Source organism: Passer domesticus, chromosome 1 (assembly GCF_036417665.1).
Source record: "Passer domesticus isolate bPasDom1 chromosome 1, bPasDom1.hap1, whole genome shotgun sequence".
NCBI lineage: Eukaryota > Metazoa > Chordata > Aves > Passeriformes > Passeridae > Passer > Passer domesticus.
In genome coordinates this window covers 37,668,895-37,688,525 of record NC_087474.1, presented here as the reverse complement: position 1 = coordinate 37,688,525, position 19,631 = coordinate 37,668,895, and the positions used below count along the sequence as shown (strand labels likewise).

Sequence of the window (19,631 nt, the reverse complement as noted above, 5' to 3'; positions counted from 1 at the left end):
GTAAGAACATCCAGTACTGGTGATAAGCTCTATCTGACCATGCTGCTGTTCTTCATATGCATAAGGACTATAGTTGGTTTTTGCCGTGTTTGCTTCTGAAAAGAAAACAAGAAATTTAGATTGTTGTTGCTGCTGTTTAACAGTTAGCTTTTGAATTTCCATTTTTTAATGTTTCTTTATCCATGTTCTCAGCCAGGGTACATCAGCATGTTCCCAGCTACTCCACTGAAGCTGTTTATGCAATAGCTAAGGTTCTGCTTATGGCCATGAAGTCTGTAGCGATTAGCAGTGTTCCAGTGCCTCTCACCATCCCTGTGAAGAAGCAAAAATCAAAATCCTTTCCACATGCTCATGTTACAGCAACATCCACCAATTTGGGAAGCATTGACACACAATTAAAATAGTTTCAAAAAGATTTTGACTTATTTAACTTAAGCATATTGAAATGTGCTTTCAGCCCTAAAATGCATCTACAAGACTACATGCAAAATTAAATTTAAAAAGAGATCGCTTTGGGCAAGTAAATAAAAAAATAGAGTAACACAATCAGATTCATCTTACATGATTTCACTGCCATGAATTTGCCTGAATAGCTTGAGATTCTGTAAGAAAGCTATTCTTTCCTGCAGAAAGTAAGAAACAAAAAATGTTTCTCTAAACAAATGGGACCACACATGTCTTGGGCTAGTGTCATGAGACTAAGCCATGAAAATCTCATTCTGTTCACCCACAAAGTCTGGAACATTTGGATGTGATATTTTGAGTTTGGATTGGCTTTAGAGCTCCTCATCACAGTAACTCTTGTGTTGAAGTAGTTCTTTTGGTTGTACATCATTTCGCTAAGTTACATTTGTGAAATACACAGAGACCTAAATATCCTATGTGTAGCAGATTCATGGCAATATTCATAATGGTTTTATACATATACTTACATATAAAGTATAAAAAAGTACTTATATCTTTAAAAAGAATTGTGGAGCTGCACAAGTGATTCTTACACATTTGCATCCTGAATACAATACACAGGTGATAACAATACATGTATGGATGTGACTTAACTTAGATATAATGGGAAATAAGCAGTACTGGGGCAGTATGAAGTAATACTTAGCTCCCAGCTGAACAGCTGTATCTATTGCGAGCTTTCCTGCTAAGGTTTTCATTACTTCAAGTCAAGTAGTTCTTTTTATGCCTACCAGCTATTTTATAGACATAGCATACAAATTTGCTTTTATCTTCACATACAGTTCTTCTCTCTGATGTATAATTTTAAATAATGCTTATGCGCATAAGGACCTGAAATAACAATTTCAACAGTAATTATTTTCTTGGAGGAGCTGCATACACATTTCAAGCTGTATGATATATCAACAAAGTTATATGTTTTATCAATACACAATATATATAATAAATTTTCAATTAATTTGATGTTTACTAGTTGCTTCCACTCAAAGTCACTTTAGTTTTGTAACAAGCATAATCAAGGCTGACAACCAAAGATTTGCTTTGGCAAGTGCTTTCATGAGCAAAGCATCCTCACACATGATTTCTGAAGAGTAAATTGTGAGGAATTTAAACACAAATAAATGAGCAGTGAGTTCTGACATCACTGAAATGTTTTTCCTGACTTTACCCATTACATCTACTGCTATATATGTGTGTAGTAAAGGAGTTTAGAAAGAGTTACTGCCTACTATACAATGTGCTTTCTTTTACTGATGAGAATAACGTTTCTGTGGTGAAGTGTTTAGAGAGATACAGAGAGCAACTTCCTTAACGTGTATCTAGAGATGAACAAAGAAGGATTTTTGTAAAATTTTTCGGAGGAATGCAAAGAAGTGAGAAGGTGAAATGGGCTGTCCCAGCAGAGGTGATAGAGCCATCATAAAGCTACAGCTACATGAAATCCCATGCAAGGTTTAGAAAGCAGAAGCTCACTTGCTGAGATTCATTAGAGAATTTTCTATCTCTTGCTTCATAACTATTGATAACCCTGTGACCCTGGTTGCCCACAGCCATCTTAGGTGTTCAGAAAGGGGTGGAGCAGATCCTGCCTCTAGGAGTTCATCACAGTGTTGAGAACAGAACCAAAACTGGGTGTTCAGTAGATGAGAGTTTGAGACTTATTCCAAACCCCACATAAGGATATCTTGCCTGTAATTTCCTGGATTTTATCTTAACACAACTGGTCCCAGTCTTGCAAAGGCTCCCACACAAGCTTTATGCCACTCAGTTTAATTAACATTTCAGGTCTTACCATAATTAAGGAAGAAAGAGTTGTACTTTGCTCAAACTGGACCTTGTAAGATAAAACTCTAATGAGGGCAAGGCTGTTCATTATTTTCACTGGAGTTAGGAGTACAAGCTGAAATACAGACTTATCTGTACATGTTAATTCAACATTCTGTGTTAAAAGAAATTGCGCACTGCTGTAAGATTTTACTGGGTATTATTTAACATGATTTAAAAACAGACCTTTCGCCTACTGAAGTGAAGAGACTATTCATTAGACAAAATCCCAGCTGAAGAGACTATTCACAAGGTAAAATCTCACTTGAATTTTGCCATTGTTTTGACTAAAACCAAAGCCATTCTGAGCAGCCTCAGTCAAACAGGACTGGAGTGTCAGTGTGTTCTTTGTGTCAAGGTAATCCCAAGCTGCATTGCTGAATTTACACAGTCCCAAATAATGGTGAAACTTGAAATTAAAGTGAAGTCTAAATTTTCTGCTTTACAGTCTATCTTGTTCATATCTTACAGTCTTGGGGAGTTTATCCAGCCCTTGCAAAAGTCAGTGAGAAAAGTCATGTTGAAATTAATGCCAGGATTTTATCCATAATGTTCAGAGATAACTTTTATCTGATTTCATTACCTACAGCAAGGTTTTATGGGGCACTTGAATGAGTGAATTCAGTGGGATTTTATTAGTTCATATGGTCTTAGGATCTGTTTAAATTTGCAGGATAGATTTGTATTATGATAGATAGATAGATAGATAGATAGATAGATAGATAGATAGATAGACAGATGAGTCTTTGGTGGTGATGGGGCTTTTGAAATTCTGTGGTAAATACAAATTAAATCTGCTTCTCAGAAACACAAATAATTTATAAATTAGGGATCCTTTCAGTTTCGAACCAAACTCAAAGATTGTGTAGACTGTATTTGCAAAGTCTTTTTCTTGCCCAGATTTGGTTGGTTATTTGGCTTTTATGGAAATAAAGCAGTGGAACTGTTTGTCCTCAATCCTTTAATAGCACAAACACAACACCATGCTTACTCTTTGCAGAAGCTGCTTTTTAATTAAAACTATGTGTATGACTTTCAATATCCTTCAAAATCATTACAGAGTTTGAAAAGGGGCTCAAAAATACTTCATATACAAAAAAAAAAAAAGGTAACAATAAAAAATAAGACTACAAGAAGACGTACACAGTATTTGTGTCTCAAGACAGCAGTACTTGCACCTTTACTTATCTAAGATGTCTATATGTTTTTGTTTGGGAAAATCAAGAGAAATGCCATACACTATAAAACTGGTTTGAGAGCTTTGAGAACTTCTGGGAATGAAGTGTGTTATCTTGCATACTTAGGTACATGCCTAACAAATCAAGCAGCTCCCAATTTTTAAAAAATGCTCAGTGCTAATGCTTTCCAATTTCTTGCACCTAGGGTTTTTTTAGAAGAACCATTCAGAAGAACCTCCATCCAACCTATTCCTGTAAATATGAAGGAAAATGTGTGATAGACAAAGTAACAAGAAATCAGTGCCAGGAATGTCGCTTCAAAAAATGTATCTTTGTTGGCATGGCAACAGATTGTAAGTATATTTTCCTGGTTTTTCTTTATTTTATTTTTTTCAGTGTCTGTGTTTACTTAAAGTATGTTGATTGATGAAGCTTGTTAAAGTAAAGTAGAACTGCCAGCCCTTTTCTGGTTTTAATAATACCAAGGAATCCTACTCGTTGCATTAAGCCACTTTCACAGGGCTGTAATTTTTTGTTTATCCTTCATCAGGCTGCACCTTCTCCTGGCCTTACCAAGCTGAGTAACAATAGGAATGTTCACTCTTTGGAGGAGAGGAGGGAGAAATGCATCTGGACGGACACTTTGCTTGAGATAAAAACATCTTGTTTAGAATATTCTGGAGGATGTGAAATTGAATGTCATTGTATGAGTCATCCTGCAGTTGTTTGTTTTATTTTTAGCCCTGAAGAAGTTATCTGCTGCAAAGATTTTGAGTCTCTTCTAAAGAACTAGAAAATATGGCTGTAAGATTAATCCTTAGGGGTCTTCTTTTCCTGCCGTTGCACAAGGATTTACACCAATAACTTCAATTACTACAAATGGGAGGAAGTCACGTAAAGCCCCCAGAAGTCATATAAATCCCCTTGTGCCTTCATGGTTGTTGCCAGTATAATCCTTTGCAGAAGAACTGACAGGAAAACAAGCCCAGTAAACAACAGAAGAATAGTCTAACTTAGTATTTTCATTGTTAATGTAATGTATATCAGTGCCCTCTGTCTAGAGGGAAATAGAATAAAGGAGACAATTTCATTGTGTCCAGTTAGACCTTCAAGAGAGGGGCTGGATACCAGTGTAAGCAGAGCAGCCCTGGGGCCTGTGTACCTGGAGTCACTGAAAATAATGGGGCTGTACAGGAACACCACTTGTGGGGATTAGGGAAAGAGCCAAAGGCATCTTGACCTGATTGTGTCATGCTTCAGGCAGAAGAGCCTTCTGTGAATAAGTGCTCCCACTTTCTTCGATCCATGTTACCTTCTGTTGGCATCCAAGTACATGTTCTGCACTTCACAGCAGTGAGTGTGAGCATGCTGATATGACTTCAAAGAAAACAGAAGTGCATCTTTCCCAATATGGATTACTCCAAGTCCATTATAGGAGCACTTGGGCACCTCACAAAGCTTTTGCATATTAGTTTTATTGGTGGAACAGCCCCTTGAGGGCAATGGCAGTATACAGAGCATTACCAGGACAGTAAGTCCCTCTTTGCTATCCAAGCTTCTGAGAAAACAAAGTTTGAAGAGAGAGTAAGAGAACTGTCTCAACTGTGGGTCTTGCCAAGGTACTTCCTTACTGATTAGTTAAGGTGTTTGTAAGCAGCTGGTACTTCAGGCATACAAAGGACCAGAGTTTTGACAGTCTTATGAGCTTCCTGCCATTTTTGTATGTTTTTTCCCTGCTAGTGGTGTTGGATGACAGCAAGAGGTTGGCAAAGAGGAAGCTGATAGAAGAAAATCGAGAGAAGAGACGTCGGGAAGAGCTGCAGAAAACCATTGGGCACAAACCAGAGCCAACAGATGAGGAATGGGAGCTCATCAAAATTGTTACTGAAGCACATGTGGCCACCAATGCACAAGGAAGCCACTGGAAGCAGAAAAGGAAATTTCTGGTAAGGGCTGTAGCCTTGTACGCTGCTCTTAGAGCCAGGTTCTGTTCTTTCTTCTGCAGTGCCTTCCCAGCATTGCAACCCCAAAGAGATTGTATCACCACTGTACTGATGTTTGTGAAAAAAGGATGATTTTGCATAGTTATTACTTCATTTTTCGTGCCTGAACTTCAGGGTTAGATCCGACCAGTCTTTCAAAATATAAACAGCCCGTTGCTATGTTAAGGCTTACTCAGCTGGGTACTTTTATTGTGCTATGATAAGAAAAAGTAGAAAAATTGTTTCTCTCCTGATTAAGAACAGAAGCAGTCTATAATGCATACTGTATTTTTTAATATATTCTATTTAGGGATAGTTGTCTTTATTATTGAAAGTGTTAAAGCAATATAAATTTCTAGATAAAAGCTGCTACTTTTGGTTAATAACTCAGGGGTTTTACCTCTTTTGGTTAATGGTGGATACAGTAATGAAAATAAGGCAAGGAAAATTAATTTCAGTGAGAGCAGGATGATACATACACCATACCATTGGGATTGCAGCCTACAAAACAGCTTAGATTTTCATCCTATAACTAAGGGTCAGAAAATGAATGGTGATTTTCGGCGCTCAATCTTAAAAACGGATTTATTTTATTTTTCTAAATAGATTTTTAAGGGAAATAAGTGCAGAATGCAAAATGCTTGTACCACACAAAAGAGGGATTAGAGACTGCATTTCAGAAATAGACAGGAGTCTTGAACAGTCAGGGTATACTAAATCAGATAGAACACACTCATCTTTTTGCAAGCCTAGGCTCCTACTGCGTAATTCACCATGGGAATTTCAACTCACTGTTGAATTGCTAAGAGAAATTATGTACTCAGAGCAGCTGATCTCTTTTATAATGTTGGGGTTGTTTTAATGCTAGTGACACTATCTAAATTTCTATATGAATGGCTCGTGTTCATAGTACTCTACAGTCAGGAAACCACAGGCAGTCATCACTGGCAAGAACCAAGAAAGCACTTTGCAGGGGCGTTGCAGAGCAAGGTGTGAGCAGACCAAGAAACAGCTGCAGTAGTACTTTTGGTTTCTTAGACATAAGTGCTGTTCTTCAGGTGTCAGCTGGTTTGGGATAAAACCTAGGGAGCTCGAGGCTGGGAATGAGCTGTTGAAGAGCAGGAGAAGCTGACAGTCTGCCCCAGGAGTTATGGATCTGTCCTCACGTGGCTGAGGCAGGTTCTTTGACAACAGGGACTTCACTGGGGTCTGCACCTCCTCTCCTCTTGAGTCAGGTGGAAGGAGTTCCCCTCCAGTGTGTTATCTTTAGCTGGCTCTCCTGACTTGCTTTGCCTATCCCAAGAAAATGCTGTGCTCTTCCTTTTTCTCCATAACAATGGTTCATGTGGGTTTAAGCATTTGGTCTTTTTTGCTTGGAAGCGATGAAGGTTGTTTATCATGAGCACACAAACAATGTGGTTTAGTTACCCAAGATTCAGGAAGGGAGAGAGCCTAGAAATGAATTTGTTTGAGTTTTTTAGTAGAAACCATCAGATAATTGAGCCCAGTCTTCTTCATTGTTCCTTTCCAATTGGTGCTTGCTTTATTAATACATTGCTGAGTTTTTTTCTTGTAAGAAGTAAGATTTGGATTCAGATTGGTTACAGAAGGACCTTTTATGATGTGTTTCTTTAAAAAAGTGGTTGAACACAAGTTTTTATTACAGACAGCACTTTCAGCACCTCCCCTGTTTAAGTGTCTTCTATAAATGTCATGGGGCCCATCAGTCTTAAAGGTCTGTTTCTCTGGATTTTATCTACTTTTTGACCTTAGTGTGAGCAGAATGAAACCTCTGCATGGTCTTTGGTAGGTGTTTGTAATTGCAAAGCCACACTTAAAAAATAAACCAAACAGCTTTGATGTGCTTGTTTTTAAAATATATGGTAACATTGGCCAGCTGCATAAAAACCAGGTGAACAAGTTCAAGTGCATTTGGAATAAAAAAACACTCATTACAGATTCTGCTTGAAACTATTTCATTGTATATTCCTATTGAAATCCTCAAAATATGATTTGTTTTTCATTTGGAGAAGCCTTGAGCTAAAATCATGCAACAGGCAATTTTCAACCAAAAGTTTACACAGATGAGTTCAAATTCCATTTACATTACAGGGCACCTTTAGGTTAGCCTGTTCTTTCTTGCTCATAAGTTGTTTTAGCTTTGCACATGAGTTGTTCTAGCCTTTTGGAAACTGGCCTTGGCAATTGCCTGAGGGGGCCCTGTGATACCTGGCAATCTCTTCTGGAGAAACTTTCTGAGCTTTGAGTGGGTAAAGAGACTAATTCTGCAAAGCAGCAGCATCTTCTCAGGGGTAGTACGTCTCCTCAACTCTCTTTGCTTTTAGAGAAACTTGAGAGGTTTCAGGTCCTGTAAGGAAAAACATGCCTATATTTTTAAGCAAAAGATGCATGTGCTGCACCCATAAAATACATGGATACAGACGCAAGGAAGAAACTGTGCACACAACAGTCCAGCTGTCCACAAAGAATGGTTAGAAGCATACCAGTCACCCATTTCTCTGTGCAGTCACCTCTTTCACAAGTGCCTTACAAATTAATTCACATTTTGTGACATAAATGGACTTTACTTATAAAGCAAATAGTGTTGCTTTTTATTTTAGCATCTCTTTTATACCAACTAGGACTTTTTGGAGTATAAAAGAGTTGCTCTAAGACAGACTGCTCCTTTAAATATCTTTGTTTATATCCTTAGCCAGAAGATATTGGGCAGGCACCAATAGTTAATGCCCCAGAAGGTGGGAAAGTGGATTTAGAAGCCTTCAGCCAGTTTACAAAAATTATCACACCAGCGATTACAAGAGTGGTGGATTTTGCCAAAAAGTTGCCTATGTTTTGTGAGGTAAGAAGACTTTCTTGCACTCCTCATTTATATGCCTGTTGTTAAAAACTACTCAAAATACTCTGGCATGGAACTTAAAAATTCAATGTGTCTAAAACTAAAAAAATTAAAGACACTCAAAATCAATGGGACTAGAATAATCTGTATTTTAATGAACTTTCTTTTTCCTGTGATTACTGAAACCCTGAGTGTATTAATCTGGAAGTCGTTGTGGTTTATTAGGGACTTAGATATGTCTTTAGAGGTGGCCTTGAACAAAGCAAATGAACAAAAAGATGCTGTCTAGAAGCATTACTGATATGTTTAATAAAATCTTGCAGCACATGGTTCCCTGTGTATCTTCTGGCTTCTTGGCAGGTACAGTATTGTAGAGTTGGGTCTCCACAGTAAAAAATTCTTGAAATTCATGAAAGCACCCCTGTCTGGGAGTGACACTTGCCTCGTTGGGTTCCCTAGACTTGGTTTTCCTGAATGGGGAGGTTGTGCATAAAAGAGTCTGTGAAAGCAATGGATTGTCATTCCAAGTAGATACTCGCATGTAAATATGCAGTAAATAGACTCAAAGGCTTGGCTGCACATTGGGAATACAGTGGTCTTACACTGATCTCATTTGTACCAAGGTATCATTTTTATTGAAGGACCAGATGCAATGGCTGATTATATTTCTTTTTCCTCCAATTTAATAAATGGTATCAAAACTGCAGCCTAAAACAATATTTTAGTCTTAATAATCTAAATAATTTTCATAGAATCATAGAAAGGTTTGGGTTGGAAGGGACCCTAAAAATCATCCGGTTCCAACCCCCCTGCCATCAGCAGGAACACCTTCCGTTTCACCCTTTGAGGTCAACACCCTACCAGAAAGGAAGGGTAGGGCAGCCATCAAATTTTACTCTACTGTGGCTGGCAGCTTTTTTTTAAAGTCAGTCAGGGAGAGCTATGTTCCCTAGCAAGTACAGAACAAGAAGAGGTCGGTATCAATAGTAGTCATAGTGTAAATATCTCACCCTGGCCAGCCTCTGCATTGGCGCCATCAGTCAAGGAAGCATGAAATAGTAGCTAAGCACGAAGATTGTAAAATACTAGGAATATGTCCATAAATCATGAGCATTTAGTGTCTGAGGGAATCTGTCTCCTCTGATCTGGCATTTGTTGGTCAGAAATTGCAGTGACATACCAAGGTAGTCTTTTTAATTTAGAAAGCTCTCCAGTCAGACACAGACTTCAGTGCCCATCTGACATCTCCTACCCCTCCTGGCCACCATGGTCCCACTTGTGTCAGAGCTAGGCAGGAAGCATGGATGAAGAAGTCAAGGCATCGTTGAGCATGACCTCTGTATGTTATGGGGCTTAGCTGGACAGGCTTTGTTTACAGCTGAGCCCCTGTGTAAACCTGACACATGCCCATATACAGCACGATGTGATGGCAGGGTGAGGGACAATTCCTCATGAATACTAAAGAGTAGGACAGCTGTCCTCTGAGTTGTCATATAACACTTCCTGTAGCATGAAGAAAATGACAAATGTTTGCTCCTTTTTGAAGGGGCTTTGTTTCCGTATGATTTTTAACCCATGTCTTTTTCTTAGAAGCAACACTGTGTGGGCTGTAGATTTTATACAGGAAAAAACACTTCTTTTTTTCATAGGGCCTGCACAGCATTTAAACATTAACTCAGTTCATAATTCCAGAAGCTGTCTGAGAAGGCAGTAAATCTCTATGAAAGAGGGACGTGACAGGGAACATCCATGGCAACTTATATTTTCTTGGCTACTTTTCTTCTTTTTCACATCTTTGGACACATGTAGAAGACAGCAAAGCACTGTGAGTGCCCAGCTTAGTTTGTGGGCACCATTGGCCCCTGCCTCAAACTAAGTATCCAATCTCAGACTAATCGAAGTATAAGGAAAACTTGATTTGCTTCTCAGCATTTCTCCTGTTTTTCTTTCCTGGTTTTCTTTCTGCTTAGAAGATGAAGATTGAAGAGACTACAACAAGTTTAATGTGAGTTTTAAATGTCCAGGCATCAGTGGTTTCTCTGTGGCTGAAGCTGTGTAAATACTCTTTGAGGTCACACAGCTCAGCTCATGGTGCTGCCTTGCACATGTCCTGCAGAGGTGAGCACTTCAGGCTCCTGCCTTGTGCCTTTTCTCCCCACAGAGAGAAAGGAGAGGACAACACATGGCAGCATTTCAGTCACATTTGTTGATCCTGCTACTGGAGGATGCTCTGGTAGCAACACTCAAGTGGATGAATGTAGGTAGCATTAAAATCTGCACAGCTGGGAGTAGAACTGATGTTCAAGCCTCCTGTCTCTAGTAACTCCTGCTACTGGCAGATAAAACCTGAGGCCTGGCATCTGTGAAACAGGTGTCCCATGTATCCTTCAGAATTGGAAAAGCAGTTGAAAAACAGGCATAGTCAGACTGCCGCTACGATAAAGAAGTTTTAAGAAGGATCAAGTAGAAAGAATTCTCATTAGTTTCATGGCTCACTAATCAAACAGCTGAAGCAACACAAAATGTCTTCTCTACTGTTACCTGTTTCTTTTCTACTATTCTTTCTTCTGTTTAGAGGCTTAGGGGTTTTTTTCATTTCTCTTTTCTTCTCCCTTCTCTCTGTCTTTCTTTCGTGTTCTTTTTTTCACTTCCATTGCTTTTTCCAGTATCTCTTCATGGTTCCTCTCACATATCTATTCTCATTTTAATTTTTTTAAACTCTATTTCTTTCCCTACTTCAGTCTCTGCTGCCAGACAGTGGAATTGTCATTGGGTAGCGAGACTGCTGCTGTGCCTCTGCAGTCTTCCCCACACTGCTGCTGAGCTGAGGGTCATCTGTAGGGAAACTGATTTGCTCTGAACAGGATGAGTCAATTTTCTTGTGTATTAAACACTTCACACCTGAAGCTGGCATTGCTGGAAAAGTAGCTGCATGACTCAACTAATCTTCCTGACCATGGCTAGCTCTGTGCTTAAAACTCTTCTCTAGCAGGGAACTGCTTTCCACTTGCATTAGGTAGCTCTGCATCATTTTCCACCAAATCAGTGCACTTGCTTTGCACGTACACCGTTGCCATGTAAACCTATAGTTCAGGAGGGTTTCATTTTTGAATTGCAAAACAGGTAAATATAATAATTTTATATAAATCAAAAATAAATGGCTTTTTGCCTCCTTTCAAGCCAAGTAGAAGTGTGTTGCTCTTTCATATGTGAGATCCTTGTTGTTCGCTTGCAGTCTCAAAACTGTCTTGGTGGGTTTTGTTATCATTGAATAACCTATGAAAACATAAAGACATGCTTTATAGAACAAGTTATGCTCATGTGTCAGCATCCTGGTTATACTCTGTAAATACAGAACCTTTGGACAAGCTTGCCTTTGTAAATGGCATGGAAAAGACATGTCCTGAAGAGTGCAGTTTATGCACCAGCATAAAAGCTGTAGCCATACCATAGATTTTCTGTCTATCAATAGTGTAGGGAGCTCAGGGAGAACAGCCTTACTAGATTAATTCTAGATCTCTGTTGTTAAAATGGGCAGTGATAATTCCTACTCCACTGATTGAGGTATATCCTCTAGATATAAATATTTGTTTAAAACACAGTCCACTCTTACACACCCTCCCAAATGTCTTTCCTTTCCTCTGGTCAGGTAAGAAATAAGTATGGCTGGTAGTGAATTTCACTGGGATGGCTGAGGTCTGCACCAGCCCCAATTATAGTTTATTCTGCTGTGATAAGTTGTAAGCTGAGGGAGCCAACAGCTGTGTTATTGCTAGATTTCCTAAGGGTGTGTGGGGATGCTAACCAGGGAATGTAAACCTGCTGGTAGTTCCTGAAGGCAGGAACACAGGTCCTAGGGGATTGTGCAGAGAGCATGTTTGGAGGAGAACTGCACTATGCAGGGGAGTGTCCTGGGCTATGAACTACAACTTCGTGCTTGTGGATCTGTTGCAGCTGTAAAAGCCACTCAGTCTGACAAACATGAATTTTTCTTTGCCATTTATAATTTCTGCAGCTGCCATGTGAAGACCAGATCATCCTTCTGAAAGGCTGCTGTATGGAGATCATGTCCCTCCGAGCAGCAGTTCGCTATGACCCCGAGAGTGAGACTTTAACACTAAATGGGGAGATGGCGGTGACAAGGGGCCAGCTGAAAAATGGGGGTCTTGGCGTAGTGTCTGATGCCATTTTTGACCTGGGCATGTCTCTTTCTTCATTTAACCTGGATGACACCGAGGTTGCCCTTCTTCAGGCTGTTCTGCTCATGTCATCAGGTGAGAACAAAAATATATTGGGATCCAAACAATTTTGAAACTCTTTGGTCTTTGTCACAAGTCTCTTTGTAAAAGAAATAAGATAGATTAGATCTTGTAGTGCTGACTAGAGTAATGTGAGAGAAATTTTCTCTCAAAACCCCAGGGACTTATTTTAGTGAGCAGTAGGAAAAAAATTCAGGGTGTTCAGAGAGTTGGAACTGGTTTTGGTAACACACTTTGCTCAGTTTGGTACTTAGGAATGAGCCACAGATGATCATCAAGAAGAAATCAGTTCTGATTTTGAGCCAGTTTGCCTTAAATGAAAAAGTGATAATTTAGCAATTCCTCCCCCAAGTAATGTCATGTTTTGGGCATTCATACACATTTCCACCAGTCTCGTATGTTTAGTTTGACTTGCCCTCTTGTTTTTCTAATTAACAGCACCACTGCTTCCTAATGGGCATTTACAAGCTGTGCTGCTTCCCTATGCTGGGACCATTTGCAACTGGTCATGATACAAAAGCAGCACAGAAAACTTCCTCCAAAGAGTTTCTAACCTTCTCAATTTGAGTATGTGTTTGTATATGCTTCCAGTGATTGTGCCAGCCCAAAGAGGAAATTCCATTCTTGGGCAGTGGCAGATTTGGCAAGATTTTATTTTAAGATGGCTTTGAAGATTGGGCACTGAATAACAATACACAATCAGTGATTTACAAGCATTAACTGCATCTGAGATTAAAAGGTTTCCACATTAATCACAACACAGCACTTCATTTTCCCCATCAAAACATTTTTATTTCTTTTTAGGTCCCTACACGCTGATACTGGAACAGGGTTTCTAAAAGGCATTTCAAAAATTACCTGGTTTCCCAGAGGTGTCTCCTGAGAAGTGATGTGAAGGGGGTTTTCCCAGTCCTCATCTGGATGCCAGTTGAGACAGCCAGACTTTTAGTCTTTGTTGTTCCTTGATGCTCACCTGGGATCAAAGCATGATCGAAACATGATCAAACCATTAGTCAGATTGCAGAAAAACAGATAGAAAGGAACTGTAATTTAGGTACCTGACAAGGATTTTTTTTCCTTATTAGTTGTTTTACAGAAAAATGTAGATAGAAACCTAAGCTGAAATCAGGGATCTGATGTTCTAGTCACTGTAAGGAAGCACTTCCCAAACAGCTACACTCTGTGTAAGTGTGTGTAAGTGAGCAAAGCAGGCATTGGATGAAGAAAGGAAGGATTATCTTCTTCTTTTAACAGGCATAATACTATCAAGTGAGTTGGCTGGAGTGAAAGAAGTTTGTGGTAGTGCCACAAATGTCCCTGGTCTCTCTCTTTTCTTGCCTAACATCAGAATCATCCTATTTTTTCTGATTTATGATCAGGCATTTGTTAAAGCAAATAAGTAAGAGTGATAATTCTGCTGCTTTGTATCTACAGATCGCCCAGGCCTTGTTTGCGTCGAGAGAATAGAGAAGTGTCAAGAGGGTTTCCTCCTGGCATTCGAACACTACATTAATTACAGAAAACACCATGTTGCACACTTTTGGCCAAAACTGCTGATGAAAGTGACAGACCTGCGAATGATTGGAGCCTGCCATGCCAGCCGCTTCCTGCACATGAAGGTGGAGTGCCCCACAGAACTGTTCCCTCCGTTGTTCCTGGAAGTGTTTGAGGATTAGAGACTGAAGTGGTTCTCCACACCCCCGTCGCACTACTGGCTGTCATTTCATCCCGTTGCCCAGCTCTTCTCACCTGTTTGTTCTTCTTCTTTCGTGGTCTTCTGTTTCTTGAGATGGGCTGGGGTTTTGTTTGAGTTTTCTTTTGGGGTTGCTGGGGGGCAGTTGTATACACATGGATGAAAACATCCCTTTAATGCGGGTACTTGTGACTATTGCAATTTGTTCTTCAGTCCTTTGATGTGAGTGCTTTGACAGCTTAACAGTGAAAATACAAAACAGACCAATCTCATTCACCAGCATTTGCGTGGTCACCAGCTCACACCCATCATGGCCTGGAAAATAGGGAAGAGAGATTGAAGTGGCAGAAAAATAAATTTGCCTTCAAATTGAAACAGCTATTGTTAATTTCACCCTGACAATTCTGTCTTGTATTTCTCCTTTTGCAGGGTACAACTGACCAATTCATAGTACAAAATTTCTGGTCTTTGTGATGGTTTCTATTGTAACAATTACCACTATGGTCTAGAATCTTCATCATCATTATGATCCCATCATTCTCTGAGTTTTTTTTCCAGCAGATGCAGTTTAACTGTGCCCCATAAATCAAGTACTTAAAATAATGCAGAGTGTTAGAAGGGACTGAGTCTTTTTTTCTTTATCCATGTGTATGAGATATTAAGATCTTCAGTTTCTAAATTTGGACTCCAGGTAACTTCTGTGGAAGGTTTGTTGGAGTGAGGACAGAAAATTGATTCTCTGAGGTGCTCCTGATAGTGGAGGAGTCTGTTTTTCTGAGGTGTATGGAAAATCCATCACTCTGAGGGAGAAGGCTCTCTGTCGGGATAGCAGGCAGTGTCTCAGAGTTATTCAGGGATATGAGAGCTCGTGGAATGATGACAAGGAGAATGAAACATATGGGGTGACCTTCAGATAGGACAGAAACCAACTGTGTTATTAACAACTCTCAAGACTGTAGAGCTTTATCCCAGGAATACAAATAGTGTTGCTCAGCAGTTATCCTTTGTTTTATATATATATATATAAAGTTTATATGCACATATATATATAATTTTATATATATATAATTACAAATCTTCAGAAAATGTCTTAAACATATTTCCATATTTTCATTTTCTCTCTCTCTCTTTACCTGACTCTGCCCTGTGTGTGTGCATGTAGATAACTGAGTTCTCCCTCCCTACAGGTATGTCTGTATGTGCTTCCTTAGGCTAGATGCTCTCTTTATTCTTTTAATTTATTTCCACTAACTGCACTAGCAGGAACCAAACTGAGCAATGACAAAATGTCCTGCTGCCGAAGTCTGCAAGCCAGTACACACAGTCCTGGAATATTTGGAGGCCAGTGATGAGGACATTGTAGGTAGAGGTTCCTCTCTATCACCATCTCCATTCAGGGATGTTGTCCCTGGATTTTATAAACTTGATATTAAACCATCCTCTGAATTTGTATGACACTTCTAAAACATGTTTCTCTTCTTCCTGGGAACCAGAGATTTAGTTCATGTTTTTTGCACTGCCTCATACCCTACGTTCTTTCATGTTGTGCATGGATTTGCATCTTTCTCTGCTATTTATTGACCTATTTGCCCAGCAAGTTGTGGGCATTGTTAGGGTGGATGTGTTGACTTTCAAAGCTCATGGCCCATATCTGATCCCAGATGTTGTGTGCTTATCCCCTCATAAAAACGGGGTACTCAGGAAAATTAATAGATGGAACACGATATATGTGTGTGAGGAGTTAAACTCTTCCTACCGTTCTTTCCCTACATCATAGATAAAGCATTTGGAGTGCTATTTGGCACATTTTTAGGAATTTGGAATCTTGTTCTCTCTGTTGTTTGATACCATATGCACCTATGATGAGCTGTAAGCACTAATGTTATCACTTAGGGGTTTTTTTTGTCAGAACATGAAACACATTGGGGTGTGTAGGAGTTTTTCTGCAGGTAGCAGTGAAGACACACCAGTGGAGATTAATTCTTAAATATTTGGTGTAGAACCTCTTTTGTTGGCTGTGTTGGCTCCATCTTAAAGTGTGTGTCTAAACAATATCTCTATCCAAATTCCTTGTAGAGCACTGTCTTGGGAGGAAAGAATCAGAAACTGGCTTTTTGGATAGGTGGTTGGGGTGACTTGGTGCAGGACTTACAGCATGTGATAGGGAACTCAGAAAAGCAGCTGATCCTTTACTTGAGCTGATGCCTTCACAATCTAGGAACAAAACAACACACTTTCGAGATGATATTAATATTCATTATCAATATTCAATATTCAATATTCATAATCAACATTCACATCTATATTAATATAGCAAGGAATATAAAAGCAGAATTGGAGGCCTCCAGGTGCAAATATGGCAAAATGCACATGTGATACTGAACTTCTACAATTTTATAAGTTTAATAAATTAGCATATTTAGCAATAGTGTCCAATTAAAAGAGCATTTAGTTAAGTAATCCCCCCTTTTGTTTTTGCCCATTTGGTGTCCCTCCTGCGTTTCTAGTCCCGTATTTACTATGTCTAGAATACATGGTAAAAGGAAATAAGACATCCTTGGCTAAAGAGGCAAGACTAAATAATATTTCAGGAATGTAGCATAATATGTCTTCGAAGGTTATCTTATTGATTTAAATGTAGGGGAAAAGGGGTAGGAAAAGTACTGGGAGCTACAGCCATGTATCAGAAATCTACAAAGCTTTAAATATATGACAAATACATGAAAGGCTTAGGCATCAGTGCCTATGCCCACAGTGGCTTGCAAAGAAAAAAGGAATGTGCGTGTCTTTTAAAGCCCTGTTCTGCCATGGATCTGAGCATGGAATTCCTCCTGAAGCCAGTGCACCTGTTTGCTTAATGTGAGCTTGAGTAGGCATTCAAGCTTTTGACTGTGCTGCAGGTGAGACCCAGGAGAGGAAGCATCACATCTCTTCTTGTTCCAAAATACCAATGCAGTTTGGAGCTGTGCTAAGTCAGGGTTCAGAAAGTCAGGCATCCTTCCTTAGGTGATTGCAGATAGACTGAAGTGCCTAAAATTAGGCAACTGACTTAGACAGTTCTGGCAGTGCTCTAAGCAGTAAGGACATACATCAACATGTTTTTCTAGCTTTTCTGGTTAAGTTGGAGTCTGGCGCTAATTAACAGACTGAGTTAGTAGTATTCCCTAACTAAAAACTAAAGCCAAGCTTGTTGTTGGGCAGATTTGATGAACTGACATCTAATAGCCTCTGATCTCCTACCAGTCTTACTTTGTGTCATTTCCTTTACTTCCTCAGTGTGACTGCTGATTTATGTGATCCTGAGGGCAAAACTAACTGACCTTAGCTCTGCGAAGATGTACTTCTAAATATCAGTGATCTCAAGCCATTGTGGGATTGTGCCCCTGGACTGACCACCTCAGTGGCAGACACCAGTGCCACAGTCAGCACCCTTTGTAGTAACTGGCCTTCTGAGTGAAATAACAAACTTGTGCTCTCCAGTGCAGTCCAGAGTCTTGTTTCTGCTCGTGCCACATGGCTCTCATGTTTGCTTTGTGGTCTACATGTGGGTCTTACACAGAAGGTTTTTCCTGTCGAACCTGATTGTCACCATTCATGGTATTGCCCTAAGTAACATGTGCATTTAGATATTCATTTCATGTGTAATCTCAGTTAAGTTGTGATATTTATTATAACATATATAGTGTGTGCTAATGATTTTTGTTTACATTCTGCCAAAATGTAGACCTTATAGTTAGACCTCCCAGGTCCAAAATCATCTTTGAGCAGACTGCTTGCTTCTTCAGAGGCAGGTATCAGAAAGAGGAAAAAACTGTCCAGAAAGACCATTTATATCAGAAATCTGCCAAGAGAGGGCTGTTAATCACAAGCAGAGCATGTCATTGCTAGTGATGTATTTTTATGCTATGGAACTCTAATCTGTATGTGTCATATTGACTTCTTGCTGCATGAATCATAAATTTTAAAAATCAGTCTTATGGTTTTGAGATGTAGCCAGCATTCCTAAGGCTAAACCTTTTTCATTGACAGAATCAGAATCCACAACCAAGGAACGTTTTCCTCTCACTGTGAGAGCAAATGAAAGTGTTCAACATTTTTCTTTTCACAAAGGAAGAGGCAACAGAACCTCTTAATGTGTCTTGTTATTGTGATCATCTGGAAATGATTGCCAGACGTTTCCTTTTGATATAGTAATGAAGTGATCTGTATTTAAATTTTATAGAGAGAATTTTATTCTAGTGTGATAGAGATTTATTTTCCACTTAAAGACTCAAAACGGTGTAAGCACGTTTTTGGTTCTTTTGGTTTTTTTACTATGGTATATTTTTGCTTTAAAATTAAAAACAAAACAAAAAAAAAGGTTTGGCCTTATCACAAAGTTTTAGTATAGATGTTAGCAAACGCAAAGAGTATGCATTATTTGTGTGTATCCACATTGACTGATGTCGCCTTCAAAAAGCAATATTGTGCAGGTAATAAGTTGTTTGTGACTGTCCATTGCACAGTTTACCTTCTTTAAAAGCTAACCTTGTTTATGCACAAGACAATCAAATGTAAATCTACATCAGCACCCAGGTGTGGATTAAATTTATGTAAATTACTGAGCACAATGTAAAACATTAAAAGACACTTTATTTAATTACACATTTAATGTTGGTAAAGATAGTATCAGGGCATGAACTAGCTGACATACTGTAATTTCTTTTTCTCTTTTCCTACTTCCTTAGCACTCTGCCGTTTCAGTTTGCTCATAAATACATCAAATTAGTCATTCATAATTTTTTTAAAGAGGAGGGTGGTTTGGGTTGTTTATTTGTTTTTATGAAGTCAGTTGGGAGGACTTACTACTTTGTCTATGAGGTTTGTGGGTTTTACTTATTTGGTTTATTTTTTTATATCAGTTTCATGCCCTGAGGGTAAGGAAAACATTACACCATACAGTAAAAAACAAAGTACCTTGGATGATGTATTTTTTTGCAAACAGTGTTAAGAGTTATGCTAGATTGGTAATATTTTTTCAGCCTAAAATATATTAAAAAAAATCTGTGATCACAAATGTTTTAAACTATCTAAAGAGAAAATTTGTATATTTGGGGAAGAAAATAATTTTTACATAGCTTTTGTATGCAGATATTAAAATGTAATTATGAATATAGTGGGCATAGATAACTGTGTAAGCTTGAATTCTAAAAAAGAAAAAGCTTATAACTGAAAAGTGGTTCTGGTGTCTCTGTCTCTTTGTTACAGGCTCTTTTGTCAGCTCTGTCTCACACTTCCAAACCACTGGAATGGGAAAAGTAGGACCTAGAGCACAATGTTTTATCAGCACTAACCTGTTCACATTTCTGTGCTTCTGCATCCCTTTCATCACCT

The 19,631-nt window shown here is 38.9% G+C and overlaps 1 protein-coding gene across 14 annotated transcripts in view; it reads left to right on the top strand.

Moving 5' to 3' along the window:
* The window catches only part of THRB (thyroid hormone receptor beta), a 156,090-nt gene extending 136,614 nt beyond the window's left edge, over window positions 1–19,476 (top strand). For all 14 annotated transcript variants that reach the window (XM_064414624.1, XM_064414579.1, XM_064414593.1 and 11 more), the window contains 5 exons: window positions 3,673–3,820; window positions 5,208–5,413; window positions 8,163–8,309; window positions 12,322–12,580; window positions 14,000–19,476. In XM_064414624.1, coding sequence (XP_064270694.1) covers window positions 3,673–3,820; window positions 5,208–5,413; window positions 8,163–8,309; window positions 12,322–12,580; window positions 14,000–14,241 — 1,002 coding nt within the window. In that variant the 3' untranslated portion in view covers window positions 14,242–19,476. The remainder of the gene's footprint in view (window positions 1–3,672; window positions 3,821–5,207; window positions 5,414–8,162; window positions 8,310–12,321; window positions 12,581–13,999) is intronic.
* Window positions 19,477–19,631: the final 155 nt, after the last annotated feature.